The following is a 25,732-nucleotide window of genomic DNA, read 5'->3' on the forward strand; positions in this document are numbered from 1 at the left end:
TTGGATTTTTTCAAAGTTTTAGTTATCGACTCTACGATTTTGTTTGTATTTTTGATGACAAAGTGTTTTTATTTTCTTGGCTTTGCAGGCTAAAAGGCGTATGCTGCTTGTTACGGGCAATAAGAACGATAAAGCACTGGGTATTCATGCATGGCGTTTGCTTCTACGGCAACTTTTTGAAATGGAAGCATTATTTGGGCCGACCTCATGCCAAATTCTGACTAATCAAAGGGTCTGCATCAAAACTCTCTTTCACCCCACTCCCCTTTCCCATCCCCTTGCCCCTTCAAGTTTTTGTTTGCATTCTATTTTCATTTCAATCATTCTAAAAGGTATAGAAGAATCTTCTGTGTGTACGGTTCAGTGGAAATGACTGATTTTTTGCAGGTTTTTTGGAAGTTGGACTTCATGGAGAACTCCTTGAGGATGAGAAAACGGTTAAAGCGAAATTATAAAGGTACAGACCATTATGGAGCTGCAGCCGATTATCAGGAAGTAAATGCAAACGACAAGAATATTGATGGCATCTCCTGCATGAATGAGGAAGCAGATGCTTCTTTAACAAGCACTCCGCTTCCTCCAGAAGCTGCAAAGCTTTTCCCAGAGCAACCTGTCTTTGAGGAGACATTGGATGATGAAACCTTCCAGAGTGATGCAGGAGACCTTGATGAACGAAGGGACGACAAAGAATATCGCCTCAGTATCTCGTCCAAACAGTCCTCATCTGATGACCACCCTGTCATGGGATCTGCAGTGTTCAATTCTGGCATATCTGCAATCTCAGTCTCAGCTAAGGCAGAACCTACTCATGTGGGGCGAACTGAATGTAATGAGAAATTGCTCTTAGAAATGCCAGCAGCTATGGTTCAGCCCTTGAGAGTATCAACGGGGGTTTTCCAAGTAATTAACTACATCTTTCCTCCTGTTACATGCTTTGGGTTTAACGCATCAAAACATGTACAATTTAAGTATCTAAGGATAAGCATCTTGTGCTGTGAGTCGGTTATGGCTATGATGGATTCCCTATTCTTGTTCATACCTATTTGTTATTCTTTTGAGGTCTGCAAATGTATAATGTTCTGTTTTTTGAAATACGAATTTCCTTTCAGATGGCTGTCTACCTTACACTTGCAATTCGATCATGTGCAGGTCACATCGAAACGCATCACTTTTACATTAGATGATCGTGTTAGTGTAGGTGATTTGGAGATCGAGGAATCAGAGCGAACCATGGAACAGAAGGGAGCTGTGTGTAGAGTTTGGCCCCTCTCTGTCTTAAGAGAGGTTTACAGCAGACGGTATGCAATTGATGGTGGATTTTGCATTCCAACAAACTGTTAGTGTATCCCTTAGTTGAAGAGACTGTGAATCACGCATATTATTGTGCTACTGCTGTCTAAAATTAGAAGCTTTTCTGTTATGTGGAGACTTGATTATCTTTGTACACTAGGGGTGACTACGGGCAGGTGCTCTCCATATTTTTTTCCTGTGATTATGATCAGCTACACATGAATGAGCTTTCTAGCTCCTGAGAGGAAAATAATGTTGCTGGTTTTGAATAGACAGATTGGAGCAAGCTTGAGGAAGCAAAAAAGAATGTAACTGAGCTTGAGGGAGACTTGATGAGATGCGATGGTGCTAAACAACTTGAAGAGTGTACATGAGGGAAGATCCAAATTATCTGCTAAATTTGTGGACACTACACCTATTGTGCATTAGCCTCAAATCGCGGTATTCACAGAGTGTCTTTGTCAGGAATGAGCCGTAGGCTATTCAGAAACTAGCGTAGTTTCTATCCATTGTTGCTCTCATGTGGCTCAATGCTGACTGCCTTACCCTCTCCTCACTTTCTGTTTGGCTGCTTCAGCTGCCTCCTATGCACTTATTGAATTTGCAGCATGAAGCTCCCAGGAAGGGATGTGTTGCATGAACTGGGTGCTACTCTCAGCCTTGTGTCGCTTGCTAGCTGCAGCCACAATTTTTTAAAGCACCTATGCGAAACCTATGTGGTCTTTGCTTGGGCTTGTATTTCTTCTGTCGAGGCAATAGGCGAGGCAATGCCAGTAATAGGTCTTATGCACCAGATTCCACAGATTTTCTTGGGGGACTGTCCACCTTCTTTTTGGCTTGTGTAATGCTTTTCCATATTGGTTTGGTGACTTGGTACAGGAGTTTCTTGTTACTGTGAGAATACATTGCTTTGTGGCAGAGTTTTTCATTTGTAAGACAAATCGAGTTAATCTCTGTAGCTGGCTTGTTTAGTTCAAAATATATAATCTTGACTGTTTTTTGTGAGTAGGTCTGCAAAGTCCAAGATGGAAGACTTGGTGAAGGCCTCTTGAAAACGAACCTGACCTGTGCTTCCTTTTGTTGGTCCAGCTGAATGCCAATTAGTCCAGGTGAACACTGGAGGATCCATTAGCATTTTGCTTCTCTGTCCCTTGTGACTTGCTTTGATAAGCCTTTGGATAAGGCATTTCGTTAAGATAGGTAGCCCCCCACCCCCCGGCAGAGATTGCTCCTTGATATTGCAAAGAGCAAGCTGTTCTTATTGTCTCCACCTTGCACTAGCTTTTTTAAAGTTTTGGCAAGTAGATCATGCATTTGGCCATGTGTTGGCCTGCTGCAGCAAGCGATTGGTAACATTGAGAACTCTATCCCTGGCCTCTACCATATGCACAAAGAGCCATGGGGTGGTCCCAAATCCTCATGAATGCAACTAGTCTCATTTGGACCAAGGCTTACACATAGGAAAATATGTGTGACTACATGTTGGTTGGATGCCTACTAGGACCCCACCTGCAGGATTTGTGTCGGAGGAGTTTCAGTGCCAATCGAGGGGTTATCTTGGTCTTACCGATGATCTCTTGGCCAAGCTTCGCTACAAGCACCACATTAGCTGCCTAACGTGATCCCCAAGGCGATAGATTAATTATATCATGGACAATCTTGAAAACAATCTTAATTATATCATGGACAGAAACTCAGTACGAAGACTTTGTATAAATGGATGCTCAAGTATGTGTGGGTGTGTGGATTTGTATGTGTGATAGCATATTTTTATACTATGGTCTACACCCACTGTTGGGCGCTGATGACGTCAGTGGGGATGTCATAGTAGCTAGTCCCTACTATGCGTGATGGAGTTTATGGTTTTCAATCTTATGAGTGAGTATCGTGAGATTGAAACTGCACTATGTTGTGTTTTTAGAGGATGAGTTTGGGAATGCTCCTGGATTCATCTAGGTATATAATCTTGAAAACAATTGCTTATCCAGAAAAGAGCTCCACAAGCTGTCGCAAAACCTGGGACAGCTAATCGTTCTGTCAAGAAGTGTGTAAAGCGAGGCCCAATTGTATGTGCCTTTTATTAGCAATGTCTCTGTGCTAGAAAGCCCTCGGTGCTGGTATAGGCTCTCTTTAGGACTTGGATGCTGATTATCCTGTACTATCCCTGATTTACCGTGGAAGATGCTGTTTCCTTGTGACATAAAAGAGATTCAACTTGTGTGTGAGTTTTTAACAAGATGCTGCTAGTCTTCCTCTGATATGAATAAGAATGGCTTATGATGTTAGGGTTTGTTCCCTGCTACGATTGTATGGGTAAGGAGAGATTGTCATTGCTTGCCCACCACCAGCTATACTGCAATAACTCGTCCTTTTGTGCTGTCAAGGCCTAGGTATGAGGTTAGGAATCTTAAGAAGACTTTTATAGGCTTGTACAAGATGGATAGTACATGGACATGATTCAGGATGAGCTAATACCTAAGGTCGGTGCCCTGCATGATGAGGTCCTTCTTTATTTAGTTCCTGGCAAGTTTGGCGTGTGCAATATGTTTTTCGTTTGGGATGGGTGTTTGTTGACCCCACATGGCTGTGTTCTTGTGTCTTCTTTCTTCTGGAGAATCTAGGGATGTATTCCCATCGACATGAGTACTGTACTAGACGTCCCACACCGGTCCCATGTGCAAACATTGCTGCACTCAATTCAGGCATGTATGCGTCCAACGTAAACATCGTGCCCTTCTTCTTCCCTTTTGCTATCAAGCGACCTTTATTTTTCATATCCTCAACAAAGCATCCATGAGGATTAAATCTGACATGCAAGCCCTGCTCAACCATTTGACCAACAGAAACCAGGTTCTTGGTGATGTTCAGAACATGAAATACATCAGACAGGTATTTCTTTTTCCCATCCTGCATAGACAAAGGAATTTTACCAATCTGCACAATAGGATGTGTAGTATCATCACCAGTCTCCATAAATCCTGGTTTTTCCATTTTCCTTGCATCTTGCATCCATTTTGCATGACATGTCATGTGGTTGGATGCACCTGAGTCAACATACCACACATCATTGCTTTCTTCTGCACTTGTCACAGAATTGGTCATGTGCTGTACCATAAACAAATGCTCATTTCTGTCATCACCTTGTCTACTAGAGGATGCATAATTGCCTTGTTGCAATTTTCCATTCATAATGTCATTCTACTTTTTGTAGCAGTCTTTAGCCATATGACCCATTTTACCACAATAGTAGCATTCAAGATTGCTATTTGCATTTTGGCCTCTTTGCCTTCCACCACGACCTCTTTGGCTCCCCCTGCCTCTAAGGTTACCACGTCCTCCTCCATAGGACTGGTTTTCTTGAATTTGCTGCATATTTTGATTTCTGCCATAGCCTCCAGATCGGCCTGCTCTACCTCTACCTCTACCTCTTCCAGCATTTGAGTAGAAGACAGTTTCTTTTGAAGTTCCTCCTGAAGAAGATGCACCACCATTTCTCTGCTCTTCAGAAATTAGAAGAGCAATCAACTCCTCAAAATTAGGAAATTTTTCATGGATGGCAATGGATGTTCGGAACTGTGCATAATCCTTTCCTAGACCATTTAAGGTCACAGAAACTAAATCATCATCTTCCACTGGCGATGGAAGCAAGTACATCTGCAATCTTCTTCACCTTCATGTGGTAGTCATTGATGCTCATATTTTCTCTCTTCGTTGAGTTGCATTTTCCTGGCTTGCGTATTTGTGCTGTACATTTTTGCCAAACTATCCCATGCCTCCTTTGGCGTGCTTGCATCTTGAATATGCACAATCATAGGAGTTGAAATACTGATAGACAGCCAGTACATAACTTTTTTGGCTCTCTCATGCCAGGCTTTAAATGCCTGCATTTCCTGTTGATTGGAAACATTAGGAAGAACTGGTTTTCTTCATTTCTTGTAATGAACTCCCAATAGCCTTTTCCCATAAGGAAATTCGCCATTCTAAACTTCCATACTTGGAAGTTGTTCTTCTCAAGCTTTTTAGTGACAATCTGTGAAAGAGAGTCAGACGCCATTACAGAACATTGCAAAATATTCTGTCACTGCAAAAAACACAACTTCTGCCTCACAAGGCAAATCTGCAAAACTGACGAAAGTGGTATTTGACCACATAGTCACTTCCTAGTGACGATTTTGCATCAATAGGCAATAAGAATGATACTGTCACTCCCAATATCTCTGTGCATAGGCATACGATGCAATTTCTATGGCAACTTTTCACAGACCTGCAGAACAATGGTCACACAGCCAAAGCAGGCCACTTTTCTGAGTGCTTGTAGAAAAACTTCCTCCACCAAAATGGGCCCCGAAACGACCTCAAATCAAAAAAATAATGTCATAAGGGCTTCGCCCTTGCCCGTAGCATATACTACCCTCTCGCCACACCACGAAGGGTGTCTCAATCTGAGACAGTGCACTCTTGCACTTTTCGGCTGTGCTACCTACTGAGATTTGCTCCCAAACTCGAAAAAGGAAAGCAACATTGATCCTCTTACCAAGACACTATGAACTTGGTTTGCTTCCTTGAGCTCCTTACCACGAATTGGAGCTTTGATACCATGTGAAGAGAGTTGGAGAGAGGTAAAGAGTCTCACTTGCAGCTTTCTCACATACACAATGGGGGAATACACACAAAGGTGGAGGCTGAAAACAGTTTTCCTCTTCTTAGTTGTGAAAGCCAAAAAACTCTCTCTTACAAAAAGGAATAGATGAACCCTATATGTGGGTCTCAAACCAAACTCAACTAAGTAAAACTAAAAGAAGAAATTGAATTGGATGGTAAGACTGAGGTAGATTCAACTTCAATAGACACGTGTGCACAAGAATAGCTCTCAAGGGCACTCAGATATAGTAGGCAGCAGTAGAACAGCCAAAGAATTCCTCAAAACACGTTTCAAAACATTACAACAATGAGCTCGCAAGGTCTCCAGTAATATGCAACCAATTTGGAAAGAGAAAGCATGACCAATCTGCTAGCTGCGTCTGAGGCTGCCTCAAGTCAAGCACAGTTGTGGAGCTGTCAGACATTGTTGTGCCTGTCAAGATGCCCGAGTGGCTCCATCTCTGTGCATAGATCAACTCCCCATGTGTTGCGCTCCATTGAAGGCATCGGTGAGGAGGCTCGAAGCCTGTGAATGTCTCCTCTAACAATCCAAGGATCCCCTCTTGGTAAGCCATCTTCAGAAAGATTCACATTCGTGGCATACCTCATCAAAGTTGAGAAGATGGATGTAAGAGGGAAAGGGAGAGGGAGTGGAACGACGAAGACAGAGACAGAGAGGGGGAGACACAAAAGTGTGGGTGTGAAGTGTTGAGCCACACCACAAACTCATAGGTTTTATTAGGATTAGGCTTTCACCCTAGGTGTCATATCTTTAACAAAAGGGTGGCAATGTGCCTTTACCCCAACAACCTCCCACGTAAAGGCCAATGTGCCTAAAGGGGAGAAAAGAATAAAAATTACAGCAATATACAGTTACTGTATACAAGACCATAAAATAAGAATGGTCTCATCCTAATCCCATGATGTGGCGGCAATGTGCAAACCGCTCTGTAGGCAAGCTCTTAGTGAGCAAATCTGCAGGATTATCATCAGTATGCACCTTCACAAGCTCAAGTCGCTTGTCTTCCAGTACCTCCCTGATGAAATGGTATTTCACATCTATGTGCTTGGTCTTTTGATGAAAGACCGGATTCTTTGCCAACATGATAGCACTCTGACTATCACAATGCAAAACTGGCATATCTCCTGTAATGCCCAAATCTCCCACCAGCCGAGTAAGCCATATTGCAACCATGGCATACATCAAAGAACCAACTGCAGATGCATACGGAACCTTGGCCATTTCAGCCTTATCATCATCTGATCTGGGGCTGTCCTTATTGCTGAGTTTTAAATGTGGAGGCAACGAGGTATTAATAGACTTCCCCCCCTCCATTTTAAACCTCTGCAGTACTTTGTCAATGTACTCCTTCTGTGATAGAAACAAAAGTCCCTTGGACCTGTCACGAATAATCTGCATGCCAAGAATATGGTTTGCATCACCCAAGTCTTTCATGTCAAAAGACTTATGCAGTTGTTTCTTCAAAGCACTAATCTCCTGCTGAGATTTGCTGGCAATCAGCATGTCATCCACATATAGAATGAGTAGCATCAAACTGCCATCCTTTGCCCGTTTGGTGTACAAGCAATGATCGGTTTCACACCTATGATACCCTCGGGACTGCATGCAGGCATCAAACTTTTTGTACCATTCTCTTGGCGCCTGCTTGAGTCCATACAAGCTCCTCTTGAGCTTACACACAAGCTGCTCTTTCCCTTTAACAGCATATCCCTCTGGCTGACTCATGTAGATCTCATCATGGAGATCTCCGTGAAGAAAAGCAGTCTTCACATCCATCTGACATAAATCCATGTCCTCATGAGCAACAAGAGCTAACACTGCTCTCAAAGTAGTCATCTTGACGACAGGGGAAAAGATCTCATCAAAGTCAATGCCCTTCTCTTGCTTAAATCCCTTGGCAACCAATCTGGCCTTATACCTCGGTAAAGCATTTGAATCCACTTTGACTTTGTAAACCCATTTGCATGGCAAAACCTTTCTGCCTGCAGGTAGCTGCACCAAGTCCCATGTGTCATTTTGAAGTAGGGAGTCCATTTCTGACTGCATGGCTTTCTCCCACTTTCTTTTCTCTGTTCTTCCCATAGCTTCCTTGAAGCTGGAAGGCTCACCACAATCTGTCAGCATGATAAAATCAGCCACATTATTGGCTCTTGGAACAAACCTGTCAGGAGACCGTTGTACACGGGTGCTCCTCCTAACAAAATATTCCGGATTAGGCTGCTGTCTAGCCTGTTCGTCATGCATGACGGGTGGCTGTACCACCATTTTTGGCTGTTCTACAGCCCCATTTGCTGGCATTTCCAGTGGTGCATCATTGGCAAAGTTGTTTGGCTGATTTTCAGCCTGTATACCCTCTTGAACAGGGTTATCTGCAGCAGCCTGCTGCTGCATATTAATGGGCATTCTTTGCTGTCCGACATCATCATAAACAACCCTCCTGTATTCCACAGGTTGCACGGGTTCTTTGTGTACACTATCCTCTTTAAAGATGACATCATTGCTGCGTATAATCTTCCGTTTGACGGGATCCCATAACCTGTACCTCATTTCACCTTCATCACCATAACCCATAAAGATGCATCTGGAAGACTTTGGTTCCAGTTTGGTGCACAGTTCTTTGCGTATATGAGCAAAGCACTCGCAGCCAAACACACGTAAGTGCTTATATGAAGGTGGCTTGCCAGACCACACCTCCTCTGGCACTTTCAACTCCAAAGCCTTATTCGGCCACCTGTTAATTAGGTGAACTGCTGTTTGCACGGCTTTTGCCCAAAAGCCATGGGGCAATGCAGCATAAGACAACATACATCGAACCTTCTCCTGAATAGTTCGATTCATCCGCTCACTCACACCATTTTGAGATGCATTATGAGGGGCTGTGAGTTCCTGTTTAATGCCCTTAGCTTCGCAAAACTGTACAAAAGCATGTGACACATACTCACCCCCATTATCGGATCTGAGGCATTTCAGCCTGCGACCTGTCCAATTCTCAACCTGAGCGACAAACTTCTTGAAAGCATCTAAGGCATCGCTTTTATGCTTCAAGAAATAGACCCACACTTTGCGTGTGGCATCATCAATAAAAGTAATGAAATACTTTGCACCCCCTAGTGATAGCTGTGGCATCTCACACAAATCAGTGTGCACTAGATCAAGCGGTGCTCTATTTTGGGGAGTTCTCCTCTTATGAGGAGTCATAGAATGCTTGCCAAATATGCAATGATCACAAGTAGGCAAATCTGAAAATGAAAGAGACGGCAGATAACCCAAACGTGACAGTTCTTGCATTCCTTTAACGGACATGTGTCCCAACCGGCTATGCCACAATGGAACCTTTGGCAGCTCGGTTATGGCAACAACATGATTACCTACACTGGAAACATAAAGAGGGTACAAGGTATCACTCTTATAACCCTCAGCCACTACAACCTGGCCATCAGTAATCACCCATTTGGAATCCCCAAATGTGGTGTGGTAACCACTGTCATCCAACAAGCCAGTGCTAATTAGATTTTTCTTGATTTGCGGCACATGGCGAACACCATCAAGCATAAATATGCGTCCATCAGGGAATACTATCTGTATACTGCCAATCCCTGCAATTTGACATGCATAGTTGTTCCCAAGGTGAACAAGTCCATGAGTACCTGTGTAGGAAGTAAACCACTCCCTATGAGGAGTAACATGAAAAGAAGCACCTGAATCCAAGAGCCAGGTGTGCATGTCATGGCCATCAATAACCAATGTATGTGCAATTACAGCAGAAGAGCATAAAACATCATGTCTGTCACTTTCACGCAACATTCACTGCATCCAAGTCATCTGCCTTGGCCTTGCCTTTGCCTTTGCTTCCACTGCCTGCATCCTTTGTCTCAGCCTTCTTGGCTTTCTTATCCCGTATAAACTTGAAGCACTTAGACTTCACATGTCCCTTCTTGCCACAGTAAAAGCATTCAATATCCTTTTTGCCACGGGACTGACTGCGGGATTTGGACTTTCCAGTAGATCTCCCCTTCTGCTGAGTCCTACCTCTTTCCTGTACCTGCAAAGCATTGGAAGACTTGCTGCCCATATTATTCTTCCTGCTCATCTCCTCATAAGGAGAGAGCTCTCCACATCAGCATACATAAGAGTGACATTTGATAGACAGGGTGGTCTTGAAAGTGTCCCAACTCTCAGGGAGGGTACACAACAAGAAAGTAGCCTTGAACTCCTCATCAAGGTTCAATCCCTGTGCAATAAGCTGTGTAAAGATGGCATTGAACTCACTCAAGTGTGAGGTCATAGCTGTACCTTCCTTCATGCGAAGATCAACAAGCTTCTTCAACCAATAAACCTTATTGGCTGAACTCTTTTGGGCATACAACTCTTCTAGCCTCTGCCATAGGCCATAAGAGGTCTTTTCAGCCTGAACATTGAACACAAGAGAATCACTGAGAGTAAGCATGATAGCAGCCCTAGCGGACAAATCAAGCTCCTCCCACTCATCATCTGACATCCGAGATGGCTTGACACCCTTCACCCTTATGGGCTTAGAAATCTTCTTTAGCAGAAGTACATTCAAACACTGTTCTGCCCATAATGCATAATTGTGTGCCCCTTCCAAATTCTTTATGTTCAGAATTGAAGATTCACTTGCCCCTGATGCCATATCAGATAAGGAAAGTACCTGACTCCCTGTAAGTCAAAAAATGACTAAATAAAATTCTGATTTCTCAGAAAACCTGCTCTATCAAGAGCTAGGAGTACTCACAATAGTGCTGTTTTTACTGTCAAAAAATCTGCAGCAAAATAGATAATTTTCCCTCCAGTCACTGTACCTTCTGACACACTGTACCGTGCTCAAATAGGCACAAAACAGTAACTTCAGAATGCTGCAGCTGTTCCACAAGTGCTTTATTAGTGCAGCATCAGCTGACGAAGCACAAAACACTGCTGTCCTAGACACTTCTCCCACCTCAGATGAGGTATTGCACTGATTTTATATGCATAAACCACTTGTCATACACTGTTCTGTTCACTGAAAAAAAGGCTCCAAACACCTCAGCCTGTCACAAACCTGCAACAAAGAATGGGACAAATCCCAAGCAATCACCCTTCTGCCAAGTGGATAAAAGGCATCTAAAGGTCTCAAACAGTAACTCAAGTGCTCACAAGCAAAATCTGGGCAAAAGCCCCTTGATTTGACACCTGTACCAAGTGAAAAGCACCTCAACACTGAGGTAGCATACAAACTACAGTGCTCTCCTGGCACTTCCACCTGACAATGTAATGCATAAACGGCCCTGTGGACACAGTAACAACACAGATCCGAACGTACAAACACTGAAGAGAGAATCTTTTGAGCACTGTCAACGATGGACAGTTAGGGACCGAGTAAACTCGATGCGCCCTGGCCAAGCGTGGCTCAACTGAGATTTTTCAAGGTGTCGTACACAGAATGTGACCTGCAAGAAATGTCACTGAATACACTGCGGAAACAAGACCAATGTGAGCACCCTGGCTCCACACTGCCTCAAGGCATACATTGCATAAACTGCCAGCCAAAAGCCCTTTGAAATTGTCACCCGAAAGCTGAGATTTGCACTCAGCAAAAGCATGAAAGCCCTCTGCAAAATCAAGGCATTGGACCTTCCCGAAACAAAATAACTGTGCAACCACCACACTGTGGCACTAGTCACCTCAAGCACGAGGACCTCAACAACACAGTTTTGAGAACTGAACAACCGGGAATGAAGAGCAGAGTGCTCTCTTTGTTTCCTTCTGCCAAAAAAAAAAAAAAAGTGCCTCCTGTACCTGCTGTACTTGCGCAGGGTACTTGCTGTACCCTGTACCTGCGAGAGCACAAATCCCAAAACAAAAAATCTGACTTGTACCTCCCTGACGTAGCGACCGTACGGCCGCGTCCGTACAGTACGGCCGCCTGTACGGCGTCCGTACAGTCGGTTCATGTTGGGGTAAAGGCACATTGCCACCCCTTTATTAAAGATATGACACCTATGACTGTCTTAAGACAGTCATAGGTGAAAAACCTAATCCTAATAAAACCTATGAGTTTGTGGTGTGGCTCATCACTTCACACCCGCATCTTTTGTGTCATCTCTCTCTCACTCTCTCCTTGTTGTACTTTTCCCTCTTTCCTTCCCTCTCAACTGGTATCAGAGCCTTCATCTCTCCCACCTCACTCCTGCCTACCCCTCCCTCTACCCCACCTTATCCCCTCGGGACTCGTGCCCTCAGCAGCGTGCAGGCAGCGTGGGCGGAGCTTGGCATTGCGCAGGCAGCGCGGGCTGCAGCGGGATAGCGAGAGCGGCAGCGCGGGTTGCAGCGGGGTAGCGCGGGCAGTAGCGCGGGGCAGCGCGGGACAGCAGCGCGGGGCAGCGCGTGTGCGGGCGCGTGCAGGGCGGCGCGGAGCAGCGCCAGCAGCTGCAACAGCAGCAGCTAGCTGCTCTCTGCAAAATCAAGGCATTACCTTCCCGAAACAAGATAACTGTGCAACCACCACACACTATGGTACTAGTCACCTCAAGCACGAGGGACAAGAGTGTACTTGCTGTACCTCAAAAAAAAACACAGTTTTAAGAACTGAATAGCCGGGAATGCTCTCTCTTTTTCTTCTTTCCCCAAAGAAAAACTGCTGTACCTGTTGTACTTTCTGTACCTGTGTACTTGTGCAAGGTACCACTGTACCTGCTATACCTGTGCAGAGTACAGATCCAAAACCAAAATGCACTCCCTGACGCAGAAAAATTTTTTTTGACAGGTACCTGTACAGCTTCCGTACGGACAGTACGGATTCCGTACGTCCAGTACGGATGGCTGTATGGGACGCTCCCGTACGGCTACCCTGTGTGCTGCTTGGGTGCGCGCCGGTGCTGCGCACTGGCTGCGCCCGCTTGGTAGCGGGTAGCAACTGGAGTTGAAAGTGCCAGAGGAGGTGTGGTCTGGCAAGCCACCTTCATATAAGCACTTACGTGTGTTTGGCTGCGAGTGCTTTGCTTATATACGCAAAGAACTGCGCACCAAACTGGATCCAAAGTCTTCCAGATGCATCTCTATGGGTTATGGTGACGAAGGTGAAATGGGGTACAGGTTATGGGATCCCGTTAAACGGAAGATTATACGCAGCAATGATGTCATCTTTAAAGAGGATAGTGTACAAAGAACCGGTGCAACCTGTGGAATACAGGAGGGTTGTTTATGATGATGTCGGACAGCAAAGAATGCCCATTAATATGCAGCAGCAGGCTGCTGCAGATAACCCTGTTCAAGAGGGTATACAGGCTGAAAATCAGCCAGATAATTTTGCCAATGATGCACCACTGAATATGCCAGCAAATGGGGCTGTAGAACAGCCAGATATGGTGGTACAGCCACCCGTCATGCATGACGAACAGGCTAGACAGCAGCCTAATCCGGAACATTTTGTTAGGAGGAGCACCCGTGTACAACGGCCTCCTGACAGGTTTGTTCCAGGAGCCAATAATGTGGCTGATTTTATTATGCTGACAGATTGTGGTGAGCCTTCCAGCTTCAAGGAAGCTATGGGAAGAACAGAGAAAAGGAAGTGGGAGAAAGCCATGCAGTCAGAAATGGACTCCCTACTTCAAAATGACACATGGGACTTGGTGCAGCTACCTGCAGGCAGAAAGGTTTTGCCATGCAAATGGGTTTACAAAGTCAAAGTGGATTCAAATGCTTTACCGAGGTATAAGGCCAGATTGGTTGCCAAGGGATTTAAGCAGGAGAAAGGCATTGACTTTGATGAGATCTTTTCCCCTGTCGTCAAGATGACTACTTTGAGAGCAGTGTTAGCTCTTGTTGCTCATGAGGACATGGATTTATGTCAGATGGATGTGAAGACTGCTTTTCTTCATGGAGATCTCCATGATGAGATCTATATGAGTCAGCCAGAGGGATATGCTGTTAAAGGGAAAGAGCAGCTTGTGTGTAAGCTCAAGAGGAGCTTGTATGGACTCAAGCAGGCACCAAGAGAATGGTACAAGAAGTTTGATGCCTTCATGCAGTCCCAAGGGTATCATAGGTGTGAGACCGATCATTGCTTGTACACCAAACGGTCAAAGGATGGTAGTTTGATGCTACTCATTCTATATGTGGATGACATGCTAATTGCCAATAAATCTCAGCATGAGATTAGTGCTTTGAAGAAACAACTGCATAAGTCTTTTGACATGAAAGACTTGGGTGATGCAAACCATATTCTTGGCATGCGGATTACTCGTGACAGGTCCAAGGGACTTTTGTTTCTGTCACAGAAGGAGTACATTGACAAAGTACTGCAGAGGTTTAAAATGCAGGGGGGGAAGTCTATTAGTACCCCGTTGCCTCCACATTTAAAACTCAGCAGTAAGGACAGCCCCAGATCAGATGATGATAAGGCTGAAATGGCCAAGGTTCCGTATGCATCTGCAGTTGGTTCTTTGATGTATGCCATGGTTGCCACTCGTCCGGATATTGCTTTTGCGGTGGGAGTCATCAGCAGGTATATGGCAAATCCAGGCAAGCGGCACTGGGAAGCAGTGAAAGGTGTCTTGAGGTATCTCAAGGGTACCAAAGACTTGTGCATATGCTATGGTAGGCAGGATGCATTGGTGCATGGTTTTACAGATTCAGACTATGCAGGGAATGCAGATAACCGGAAGTCTACTACCGGTTATATTTTCACATTTGCAGGAGGTGCTATATCATGGGTGTCTTGGTTGCAAAAATGCGTTGCACTGTCAACTACTGAAGCTGAATATGTTGCAGCCACTGAGGCTTGCAAGGAAGCAATATGGCTTACTCGGCTGGTGGGAGATTTGGGCATTACAGGAGATATGCCAGTTTTGCATTGTGATAGTCAGAGTGCTATCATGTTGGCAAAGAATCCGGTCTTTCATCAAAAGACCAAGCACATAGATGTGAAATATCATCTCATCAGGGAGGTACTGGAAGACAAGCGACTTGAGCTTGTGAAAGTGCATACTGATGATAATCCTGCAGATTGGCTCACTAAGAGCTTGCCTACAGAGCGGTTTGCACATTGCCGCCACATCATGGGATTAGGATGAGACCATTCTTATTTTATGGTCTTGTATATAGTAACTGTATATTGCTGTAATTTTTATTCTTTTCTCCCCTTTAGGCACATTGGCCTTTAGGTGGGAGGTTGTTGGGGTAAAGGCACATTGCCACCCCTTTATTAAAGATATGACACCTATGACTGTCTTAAGACAGTCATAGGGTGAAAAACCTAATCCTAATAAACCTATGAGTTTGTGGTGTGGCTCATCACTTCACACCCGCATCTTTTGTGTCATCTCTCTCTCAGTCTCTCCTTGTTGTACTTTTCCCTCTTTCCTTCCCTCTCAGTACGGACGACCGTACCTGACGGTACGAAGGGCTGTAGCATCCTGTGTTGCGCGCTGCGCGCGCCTGTTAGGCTGCGGCCGCCGGTGCTGTGCGGTGCGCAGCTAGCAGCAGTTAGCTATTGCTGCGTGCGCGGCTGCGCCCGCTCGCACGCGCTGCCCCGCGCTGCCTCGCTCTGCCCGCGCGCGTCGCCTGCGCGCTGCCTTGCTCTGCCCGCGCGCGCTGGCGCTGCCCCGTGCACTGGCGCTGCCCCGATCTGCTCGCGCTGCCGCCCTGCTAGCCGCTCAGGGCACTAGGCCCGAGGGGAGAGGAAGGGGTAGAGGGATAGACCTAAGTGGAGAGGGAGAGGTAGAGGCTCTGATACCAGTTAAGAGGGAAAGGGAGAGGGAGTGGAACGACGAAGACAGAGAGAGAGAGGGGGAGACACAAAAGTGTGGGTGTGAAGTGTTGAGCCACACCACAAACTCATAGGTTTTATTAGGATTAGGCTTTCACCCTATGACTGTCTTAAGACAGTCATAGGTTTCATATCTTTAACAAAGGGGTGGCAATGTGCCTTTACCCCAACAGGATGCTAGTAGGAACAATGGATGGCACCGAGATGGGATGAAATGGATGGAATTATGGGGTATAACAACTGCTGATATACCAGAGAATGCATTTGAGGTCAGGGAGTTATTGATACAGAAGATGCTACACAAAGTATGGCAAGACGCAGGGGCAAACACAGTTCTACTAACAAGAATTAATCGAATGGAGAGCTATGAGATGCAAAATTACCTTGGGGCAGACATATCAATGTTTAAAAGGCATCTATTATGCAAAATGAGAACCAGCTCACAATATCTAGAGTTGGACAAGGGAAGGTGGGCAAGACCTAGAATCCCAAGAGAAGCAAGAATATGCAAAATCTTCTCCATAGGGGAGGTGGAAAATGAGCAGCATGTACTCCTAAGATGCCGGGCCTACATCAGAGAAAGATATGAGGATAAGAAAGACAACCTGGAAAATCTATTTGAGCAGCCGGCCACAAAGCTAGGAATTTATTGGAAAGAAGTTTTGGAACATTGCAACAAGGTATTTGGACTAGCATAAAAGCTAGCTCTAACTACATAGGAAGTCTGTAGTGTTTCTTTGACTGGATGTAAAAGCTTATTATTTGTTTATAGTGATTACCAGTCCCATAGATCTTGAAAGGTCTGAAGAGGCCTTTAATAGAATCATATCATATCATATCTCTCTTTCTCTCTCTTCCTTACCTCTTCATGTTCAATTAAATGTTTTTGTTTCTAGTTTATTTTCCAAAAATTGTTAATTTATTAGCCTGGATATATTTGAGTCTTATGGAAAGATGTCCATATAGCTCTTTGCCATGGCATGTTGGAGAATAATACCTGAACAGATTCCTCTTTCATTCATTGCTTTTATTGAAATAGTGGATTCTGTAGTTGGAAAATACTTTGGACTTTTTCACTAGAAAGTATTTTGTAAAGAAAGAGACACAATTAAAGTAGCAGTTCAGGTCTGTTCAGTTCATCTACTTTCTTAGTCCAAAATAGAGATTCTATTATATTTTTAAATAGTAGTGTACTCTATATTGTCTATGTACAATTGTGTTTGCAGGTACTTGCTTCGAAGAAGTGCTTTGGAGTTGTTCATGGTTGATCGATCGAACTTCTTCTTCAACTTCGGGGTATTTCACTGTGAAATAAAGCACTTTCCTGCTAGTATGCCTTATTGGAAGGCTTGTCAAAGATGATTTATGGCTTATTTTGAGAATCCCACCTGCTTTTGTAAAGTGACTTTTGAAAAATGTTAAATATGGGAAGTCTTGGTTGGGTACAATGATGGATAATAGCGTATACTTTGACGTTGGTAAAAGTATTTCAAGCTATGTGGGTTTTTATAGATGAAAAACAGATTGAAACGAATTTCCCACTATGTGAATTTCGACAGACTGCAGAAGGAAGAAGAAAGGCCTACAAGGTGCTTGTGCAAGCTCGACCTCCATTTTTGAACAATATTTATGCAGGAACACAGGTATAATGCACATTACCTTTAAAATTTACAAATGCATTCTTAAGAATTAGCACATATAACATACCATTTTTTACTGGAATGCATTGCAATATTTACAGCTGAAAGTTTTTAATTGGGAATTCTTGAATAGAGGTTTTGACACAATTTGTTCAAGTAAAAAATGGTAACTTTGTGAATAAAGGTTGTCAAATTGCATGGCAGAGTATACATTATAAGGGTTTATGAATCAGGTGTGGACACATTATATTGTTGTTAATTATTGTTACTTGGACTCGTGGATTTGTTTGCAAGATGTTGTTTTTTATTTGAAGTTTTGGAAGCTTGGATTCATCTGTAGTTCATTTATTTGAACTTTGTACTGGAAGCTTTTTTTTGAAGTTTTGGAAGCTTGGACTGATGCATTTTTGTTCATGCTTCCATTTCAGCGACCTGAACATTTATTGAAAAGAACACAGCTAACAGAACGGTGGGCTCGTTGGGAGGTATGCATGCATTTCTGGAAGACTTTCCTGATACGTTGTGTTGTGAGCATTCCCTAGTTAAAAAAATTGGCTTGCTAGGTTAGTTACTTTAGACTATTTAATTATTGAGAAGCATGAACCTTTCATGTGTTCAACTAGTCTATCATTATTCATTTTTGCTACTATGCATTTTCTTGAAATAATGGAGATGGTCGTGATTCACATTTTTTAGGGAAGCTCGACATGAACCCTTGCAAGATAGTTGAGAGGTTACAGGTCAAAAGGCATATGTATTAAGCTAGAAAATAAATTATTTGAGATTAAGAAAACCAAGCTAGGATGGTTGATGCACGTAACAAAGGTAAATTAGTAAGGTTTGACACAATTCTCAAAAGGTGCTATGCAAGAACCATAGTAATTGGCTCAATGTGTAGGTGCTTCGTAAACCTACAGCAGGCTGTCCATATAAGCAACTTCAGATTTAATAAAAACTTTTGATAAATGGTTGAGAAAACATTATAGAATCTTCTATGAGTTTTACTTCTGTACACAATGTTCTGTAGAATGTGGTCAAATGTTAGCAAAGACAATGTTCTAAAGGGGAATGCTGTATATAAGATGGGTTTACTTTATCTGTTTGATAATTCTCATAGGGGTATTGGCGACAACTATGAATAAAGAACCTGGAATAATTTGGATCTACAGTTTGTATACCCACTTGTTAGAGCTTAAATCCGATGCTCACAAGTATGACATAGTTATTAACCAAAGCTTGAAGATTTTTGGATATTTCATACATATAGTTCCCTTTTTGAGAAAAGGAGTGTTAGGGTGAGTTGATCATCTTGAAACCAGGACTACAAATTGTAGAGGTGGATTAGAATAGAGAATAGTTCAAGGGCATATTTCTAGGGTTGACTATGATTGGTGTGCATGCATCCCAATGGTGGAGAGATGCCCATGCTTGTAATATTCATATTATTAAAAGGCTTGGCTATGCTAAAAGAGAACATTTAGATCTTTATTCTAATCTTCGAAAATAGAGATAGGCAAGCTACTTTAGAGTGAATGCAAGATGTGCTTGAATGCTGGTATAATCAAAGAATATGAACAAAAGTGCCTCAGCTGGATCTTTATCCTAAACTTTAGAAACTGTGGATATGCAAGTCACTTTATAGTGCATGTAGACATAGTCAACGCAGGCTAACAAAAGTGCTTCAGGTTGTTTGGAATCGTGCTTTGATGAGTCTCAATGATGAAGATATGGTTATCTTTGATTTGGTGAGTGATGAATTTCAGGATTTGGGAAGTATGTTATCCTTGTGATATGTTTTAAGATATCCCTCTTATGTTTCTTTGGTGATATGGCTTATGGATACAAATTCTTGTTTTGAGAAATCATCTACTTTCCTTAATACTTTAGGAATAATAAAAACTTTGATACTTCTAGATGGATTGAAATAGTATACTTATATTTCACATGAGATTCTAGGAGTATATGGCATGTCATAGGATATCTAATCAATTAGGAGCGTGAATTGAAGTATGATCCTTGAGGACTCGCATCCTCTACATGGATGATTTGCAGTGGTATGAGAGGCCACAAGGACCAGTTAGAAATAATTCTTAGTGACAAACTAGCTTCAAATGCTTGATGAATATTGTTTGAGTAGTGCCGAGGTAAGGAGAAGGTTTTTCATCTCTGTTTTCGTGGACATAAATGTCGTTAGGGGGGGAAAGTGTGTTACATTCTTGCTAACCATGGGTTTCCAGCAGCTAACTTTAGGGTTTCATGATAAAGCTAGCCATGGCACAAGGGCTTGATTATTTATACCTGAATTGTGAATCTTGGCAAGCTATTTCCAAGTCTCTTGTATGGAAGGACATTTGTGGTGTGGGAGCTAATGGCTGAGCTAGGTCGAGGACTTTGCTGCGGTGCCCTAAAGCTTCCTGTAGGTAAGCGCTCAGTTGCTTGGGTGCCTGTTCAAGGAGGGTTTTGAGACTGGTAGCATTGGTGCTGTAATTTCCCTGATATGCATTTAGGCTCAGCAATGAAGGAGCGTGTACTGTTCATTTTCTACCTTGCTTGTGGGGCAGATTTTGCAAGTTCTTGTGTCCCTTGGAATTCTGGGTCTTGTCCATCTACCTCTTTCCACCTCTAGATCATGAGAGCTGGTCCTTATTCTACTGATTAAATGCCATTTGAAGAGTGATACTTTCCCCCTGAGGTACTCTTGCATTTCCTATCTGTCCATCGGTTTGATTTCCCATTTTGTAGAACTGCATTTTTGGTCCCAGGTCTTGCCATAATTTGTGTAGCATTTTATGCATAACCAGATTTTGGGTATCTCCCACATCCTCAAGGATATTGCAGCCTATACTACCCACAGTTCCACGCATTGGCCCCCTCTCTATGCCATCCTTGGGTTTCTGTGGCTCCATTGCCCTGTCTCTGCTAGAAAGACGGATAATGGGTTTGTACTTTGATCCCCAACTCTTCGATGAGAAATTGTTTGTCGATTGGCTCTTTTCTTTTCCAATATGCCCTAGAGAGTGTGCGTGCCCATGCGGGGCATCCATAGAGGACCACCACTTGTACCAGCATCATGTATAGAAATTCTCATTTCTGAGTGTCCTTGCTCGCATTTGTTTTGAGAGCTGTATAATGCTTTCAGCCCTCCCATTTCCATGCACTTATTCCACTTGCAGCTATCGACAAATTCAAGCCATATGTATTGTTTGATGCAACTGCTGCTAGATGTTCCCCTTCAGGCGTAAAGGACATTGTTTTGTGTCCCAATTACCATGACTTTTTTCGTGGCAATGTTTACTTGCTTTGACGGAGTGCTTGCAAAATTTACCCAATGCATTCAAGTGCACCTGCATGTCAGCAATGTCATTTGCGTAGGTGAGTAGGAGTAAGGCATAACTCGGAGAGAGAGAGAGAGAGAGAGATGATGTGATTGTAATAAAGTCCTTTGGAGAGCCTTCAGTATCTATGGGACTGGTGACCACTATCAAAATGATAGTGGTGCATTGCATCCAAAACTTTGAGAAAACTTGTCTATTGCTATACTAAGCCACAAGCATATATTCTGCTAATTGCTTGCCATGTCGATGAATTTTTCACGGTGCCCTAGGATTTCCTTTATGTAGGTGCCTAACTGCTGGGCCGGCAGCCCCAGGAGGTTTTTCAGGTTGGTGGCTTTGCTGCTGCATTTTTCCTGTATGCTTGGCAAAGGAGGAGCGTATGTTCCTTATTTTTTAATCTCCCCTGTAGGACATATTTTACAAAGTCTTGCTTTCTGGGGGGGCTCTGGGTTTTGTTCACCTCCCCCACCTCTAGCTCATGAGATCTGGTCCTTACCTTACAGATTAAATGCCATTTGAACCATGATACGTCCTTGCCTCGATATTCCTGTATTTCATACCTGTCCATTTGATCGATTTCTCGTTTGTAGAAGTCCATTTTTAGCCCTTGGTCTTGCTATAGTTTCTGTAGCATTTTCTGCAGGGCCAGATTTGTGTTTTTATCCTTTGCAGTTTTAGCAGGCGGTGAGGATGTGGATGGTCTCTGTCCTTTTCCGATGGTCTGGAACGTGCCGTTCTTTTCTTAGGAAGTCTCTCATCTCTTTCCTGACTTTTGATGTGTAATCTCTTGCTTTGGCCCTGATGTTTTCCATGGTTATTCGCGGTTTGCACTCTTGGTCGTACCATTGATTGCAGGGTGCACCTATGTTAGTCCCCTTGCCCTTCATAAGGCATTTGTGGGCTGTTTTCTGTAGTAATCTGTCAGACATTTCTCCATCTCTTGGTATGTGCAAGGTATCTGGCATTTAGAGATTGCTTTCTCTAATTCCTCCTTGTAAACATGGTCCTTTTTATAGTCCACCTTCGGACATGGGGGTGTGTCATGTGTTTCTGATTTCCTGCTTGTCCCTTTGATCCTGAGGGAGAGGTCCTTGTGGTCCGACTCCATAGTGGCCCCATCGATCTTGAAATATTTCAGGATGTCTTGCATCTGGGCTGCTTACCAAGTAGTCTTTCACTCTTGATCCCTGGGGAGTTATGCATGTGTGCCTCCCACGTTTCTGACAAGGGGGGTGCCATCAACAAGTCCCCATAATTTCCAGCTCATAACTTTGAACTCAAGAGCTCCTGTATATTAGGCTAAGGCACACTTACCAACAGGCAACTCAACATCAGCGGCAGCCAAATATCCTGTGAGACCAAAGATGTAAATCAATATGAGATTTTATACACTATGGGAGGAACTAGAGGTGTCTCCCACATCTCCAAGAAGCTACTAACAAACATAGAAACAACTCCATACATCAGTAGTAGTCCTCGATATGTCCTGCCATGTATCATGCATCATGTATCGGCCATGAGTCGTCGAAGCTCCACGTAGGCCTGCTAGGGTCCCACTAGGAGTCTTGGTGTGTTGGGAACATAATTTCGAGTTATGTTGTTGGCGCCTTCGACAATGCTCTGTAGGGTGTACTCGTGGGCAAGTGATGTTGAGATGTGGCAATGACAGTACCCCGATCGAACAGGTAATCATAGGACCTGAATCTAGTCTCTTGTTGAATTGGTGTGTTTGCAAGTGAGGGTCACAGGCAGGATGTCTCCCAAACACTTCTCATGGGAAGAAGAAGTCTTTGTCATCTCTTGTTGTTTGGGGTCACAAATCCCACGTTTGGTGTCATGAGTGTGGACCTTGAGTCAAGGTTCCTATAATTAGGAATCGACGTCTCTAGGGGGCAAATGAGTCACTTGTGCTGATGCTCTTTGTGTCACTCTATAATTGGAAAGGTAGCTTTTAGAATGCACTCACTATTGACGGCCAATTGCCCCTTTTGTTGTGAAGTCTCTTGATTCATCACCCATAGTGCAACACGAAGCTATCCTTTGCAAGGCAAGTGATTATCTTAGAGGGAGGAACAAACAGGTTTGTGAGAAACGATCTACATATCACATTCTCCTTGTTCTAGTGTGTACGTTGGAATTGCATTAGAAGGCTCTTTTCATCTTCTCTAGACATTCATAGGTCCTTGGAATCCCCATTAATAACAACGTTAACAATTCAATATGTGCCATCCTCACAAGACCTATTCATAGTTCCTTGAACACCCATGAATAACAACATTAACAGTTGACAATTCCTTTTATGCCATTAAGGAAAGAAAGAAAGAATCCTCATGCAGATTTCAGCCTTAGCAGAGGAAGAATGGCTTCAAGAAAAGATGCCCTTGCCGTATGGGTATCCATCTTTTTCATTGGAGTTAAACGTGCCATCCTTTCCATGGTGTTTAAACCGTTTTCCCCAATTTAGGTTACGTATTTTGAACAATAATTGCCAAAATGCTTCAAGAGCAAGTCCACACTAAATGGTAGGCAAACAAAGCTAAAGTCAAGATTTATTGTTATTACATGTTTCACATCCCTAGGTTTATCCATATTTTTGGAAGCGTGAATAGGCCTGTTGTCCCCTTTGAGGCGGTTGGCCATAAATTGTGATTAATTGAAACATTCCTTTGTTTTCAAGAAAGCCTTACTTGAAAAGTAACTCATCTCGAAGTCGATGGAAGCTGTCATCTGATGAAGAATGGCATGCCGAAACTTGTTCTTCCCTGGTAACTGTTCTTATTAGTTGCTTCGTGAAAGATATCGGCAAGATTGTAACATGAACAGCTAGCAATTCATGCAGTTGAAAGAAGGCAACCATGTTAGATGTTCTATTACGAATCTTTTCAATGACCTATGCATCTAAATGGCTATACATTTTATGAGATCAATCTCTCTTGATACGTTGTCAAGCTCTAGTAGCAGAGTTGGTTATATGTGTATGTGTTAGGTATTATATAGGTTGTGCACAGTCATTTGATGTGTTGTTTCAAAAGATGAGCATACGTGTGTTGTGTTCAAATTTATGTGCCAAGTAAGAGAATGTAACTTAGCTTTTTGTGAAAACACATATCCTGCTTGCGAAATTTCCTTTGGAAAAGGAGATTTGAAAAAAAAAGGAAACAATAGAGAGAATTAATACTGATATAGATGTTTTTTCTTCAGATAAGCAATTTTGAATATCTGATGCAGCTGAACACTCTTGCTGGAAGAAGTTATAATGACATCACACAGGTTTGATATTTTTATTTCATTGGATCGAACATTCTTCCAGGGTACAATATTTCATGCCTCAACTGCTCGTTTCGTTTAGCTAACAAGTTGCTATATACATTCTTTTGCAGTATCCCGTGTTCCCCTGGGTTCTCGCTGATTATTCATCAGAGAGACTTGATTTGGAGAATCCTGGTGTATATAGGGATCTGTCAAAGGTGATGTATGGGTAGCTTTCAGAGCCATGTTTGGGATTTGGTTGAGTGGCTCTTTGCTTGAAGCATTTCATCACTGTGTTGGTGTGTTACTTAGTGCTGTCTGCATTCCTGTACTTGCTATTCTTCTTGGTGCAGCCGATTGGAGCTTTGAATCCTAGCCGATTGGAGAAGTTTCTGGAGCGATATGATAACTTTGATGATCCTGTGATTCCTCGTTTTCATTACGGCTCACACTATTCAAGTGCTGGCACGGTCCGGTGGCCTTTTCCTTGTGCTCTGTGGTTACTCTTTACATGCAATTGTTATGCAATTGTAGCAGGAAATATAATTCCAGGGGAGGGGGGAGGGGAGGGAACTGGATTCGGTCACAGTTGCTGAAAAATTTGAGTACAGAATCAATGGTAGTGGTGGTGGTTGGCTTGTTTTTTGGTATCTAAGCATGAAGTGCTCTATCTGTACCTTGCGCAATCAGGGTCAGAAGATAATGGCCCCTAGATGGCCAATCGTGGATGCAATGGCACATATCCATGATACAGCCTTGTGGGGATTGATGAAGTCTTTATTTAAAACATTCCCTTTGTAGTACAGTGGGAGAACAGGCCAATGCCTTTACCTTTGCAATTTGAGCAAATAGTAAATGTCATTCGTTGCATATAAGAGTAGAATTTTGGGTGCGTTGGTTAGCTAGCAATACATAGGTCTCTCCCCACAGAAGTCAATTCCTGGTTCTGACACCGTCATGTGCCGTCCGCCTCCCTTCCTCTCTTTCTTCTCTTTCCTCCCGTTCTGCTCTCTCTCTAATGATCACGTTCCTGTCTCTGTAGACAGCCCATTTACCTGCATCTTGCTGCCATAACACGCATCATCCCCTCTCTCCGATGCCCTTGCTGTAGCACTGTGAGGTCATCATTCAAGTACATTCTTGTCCCTTTCAAGGCTGCCCTCATGCTCATGAGGGTAGACCTGTCCATTGCTGTCCTGAATTTCATTATAAGGGGTCTTGTTGCAGCCTCGGCTTTTCCAACTCTCCATGCTGTCTCATATGTGAGGTTGACTCCCATCTTGGTGAACAACGTTTTGGCATCTGACATGGGGGTATCTCCGACTGTTAAGCCTCTGACCAAGACATTCAAAACCTTGCTGCTCCTTCTCTTTTCTTCCTCCAGAGCCTCGGAGATGATCTCTTTCTTGGGGGTTGCTGTACCTTTCTTAACCACATTCTTGCATTCTAAGATATCTGCTTCCCCTTTGATGATTTGCTGTGTAAACTCAGCATGCTGTCCTTGTAGGGTTGTCTGGTTTTCTGCAAGGCTGCCATCTCCTTCTTGAGCTTGTCATTCTCAGATTTCAGCTCTTCCCCATTGCCTTGTGTGCCCCTTCCGGTGTCATTTACATGTCTCTTAGTTGCTGTAATTCTGTCCCCATGGCTTGCATTTTGTCATTAAGGCTTGTCTTTTCAGCTTCCCATGTTGCCTTCTCCTTCTCCCACTCATCCTTCTTGTTTCTCTTCTTTCTCCGTTCATCTTGCATATGCCCTCCTTGTTTCTTGATTTCATTGAGTGTTTTATCAA

The 25,732-nt window shown here is 43.4% G+C and overlaps 1 protein-coding gene across 1 annotated transcript in view; it reads left to right on the forward strand.

Moving 5' to 3' along the window:
• Nucleotides 1-25,732, forward strand: part of LOC147898840 (WD-40 repeat family protein / beige-like protein) — a 181,787-nt gene that overhangs the window by 119,432 nt on the left and 36,623 nt on the right. The window contains exons 14-22 of the mRNA XM_087379237.1: nt 89-232; nt 388-900; nt 1,150-1,298; nt 16,946-17,015; nt 17,279-17,362; nt 17,788-17,844; nt 23,896-23,964; nt 24,075-24,161; nt 24,297-24,413. Of these exons, the coding sequence (XP_087235363.1) occupies nt 89-232; nt 388-900; nt 1,150-1,298; nt 16,946-17,015; nt 17,279-17,362; nt 17,788-17,844; nt 23,896-23,964; nt 24,075-24,161; nt 24,297-24,413 (1,290 nt within the window). The remainder of the gene's footprint in view (nt 1-88; nt 233-387; nt 901-1,149; nt 1,299-16,945; nt 17,016-17,278; nt 17,363-17,787; nt 17,845-23,895; nt 23,965-24,074; nt 24,162-24,296; nt 24,414-25,732) is intronic.

The sequence above is a fragment of the Dipteris shenzhenensis genome, chromosome 9, assembly GCF_047967505.1.
Source record: "Dipteris shenzhenensis isolate YYH24624 ecotype China chromosome 9, Dip_SZ_1.0, whole genome shotgun sequence".
Taxonomy (NCBI): Eukaryota; Viridiplantae; Streptophyta; class Polypodiopsida; order Gleicheniales; family Dipteridaceae; genus Dipteris; species Dipteris shenzhenensis.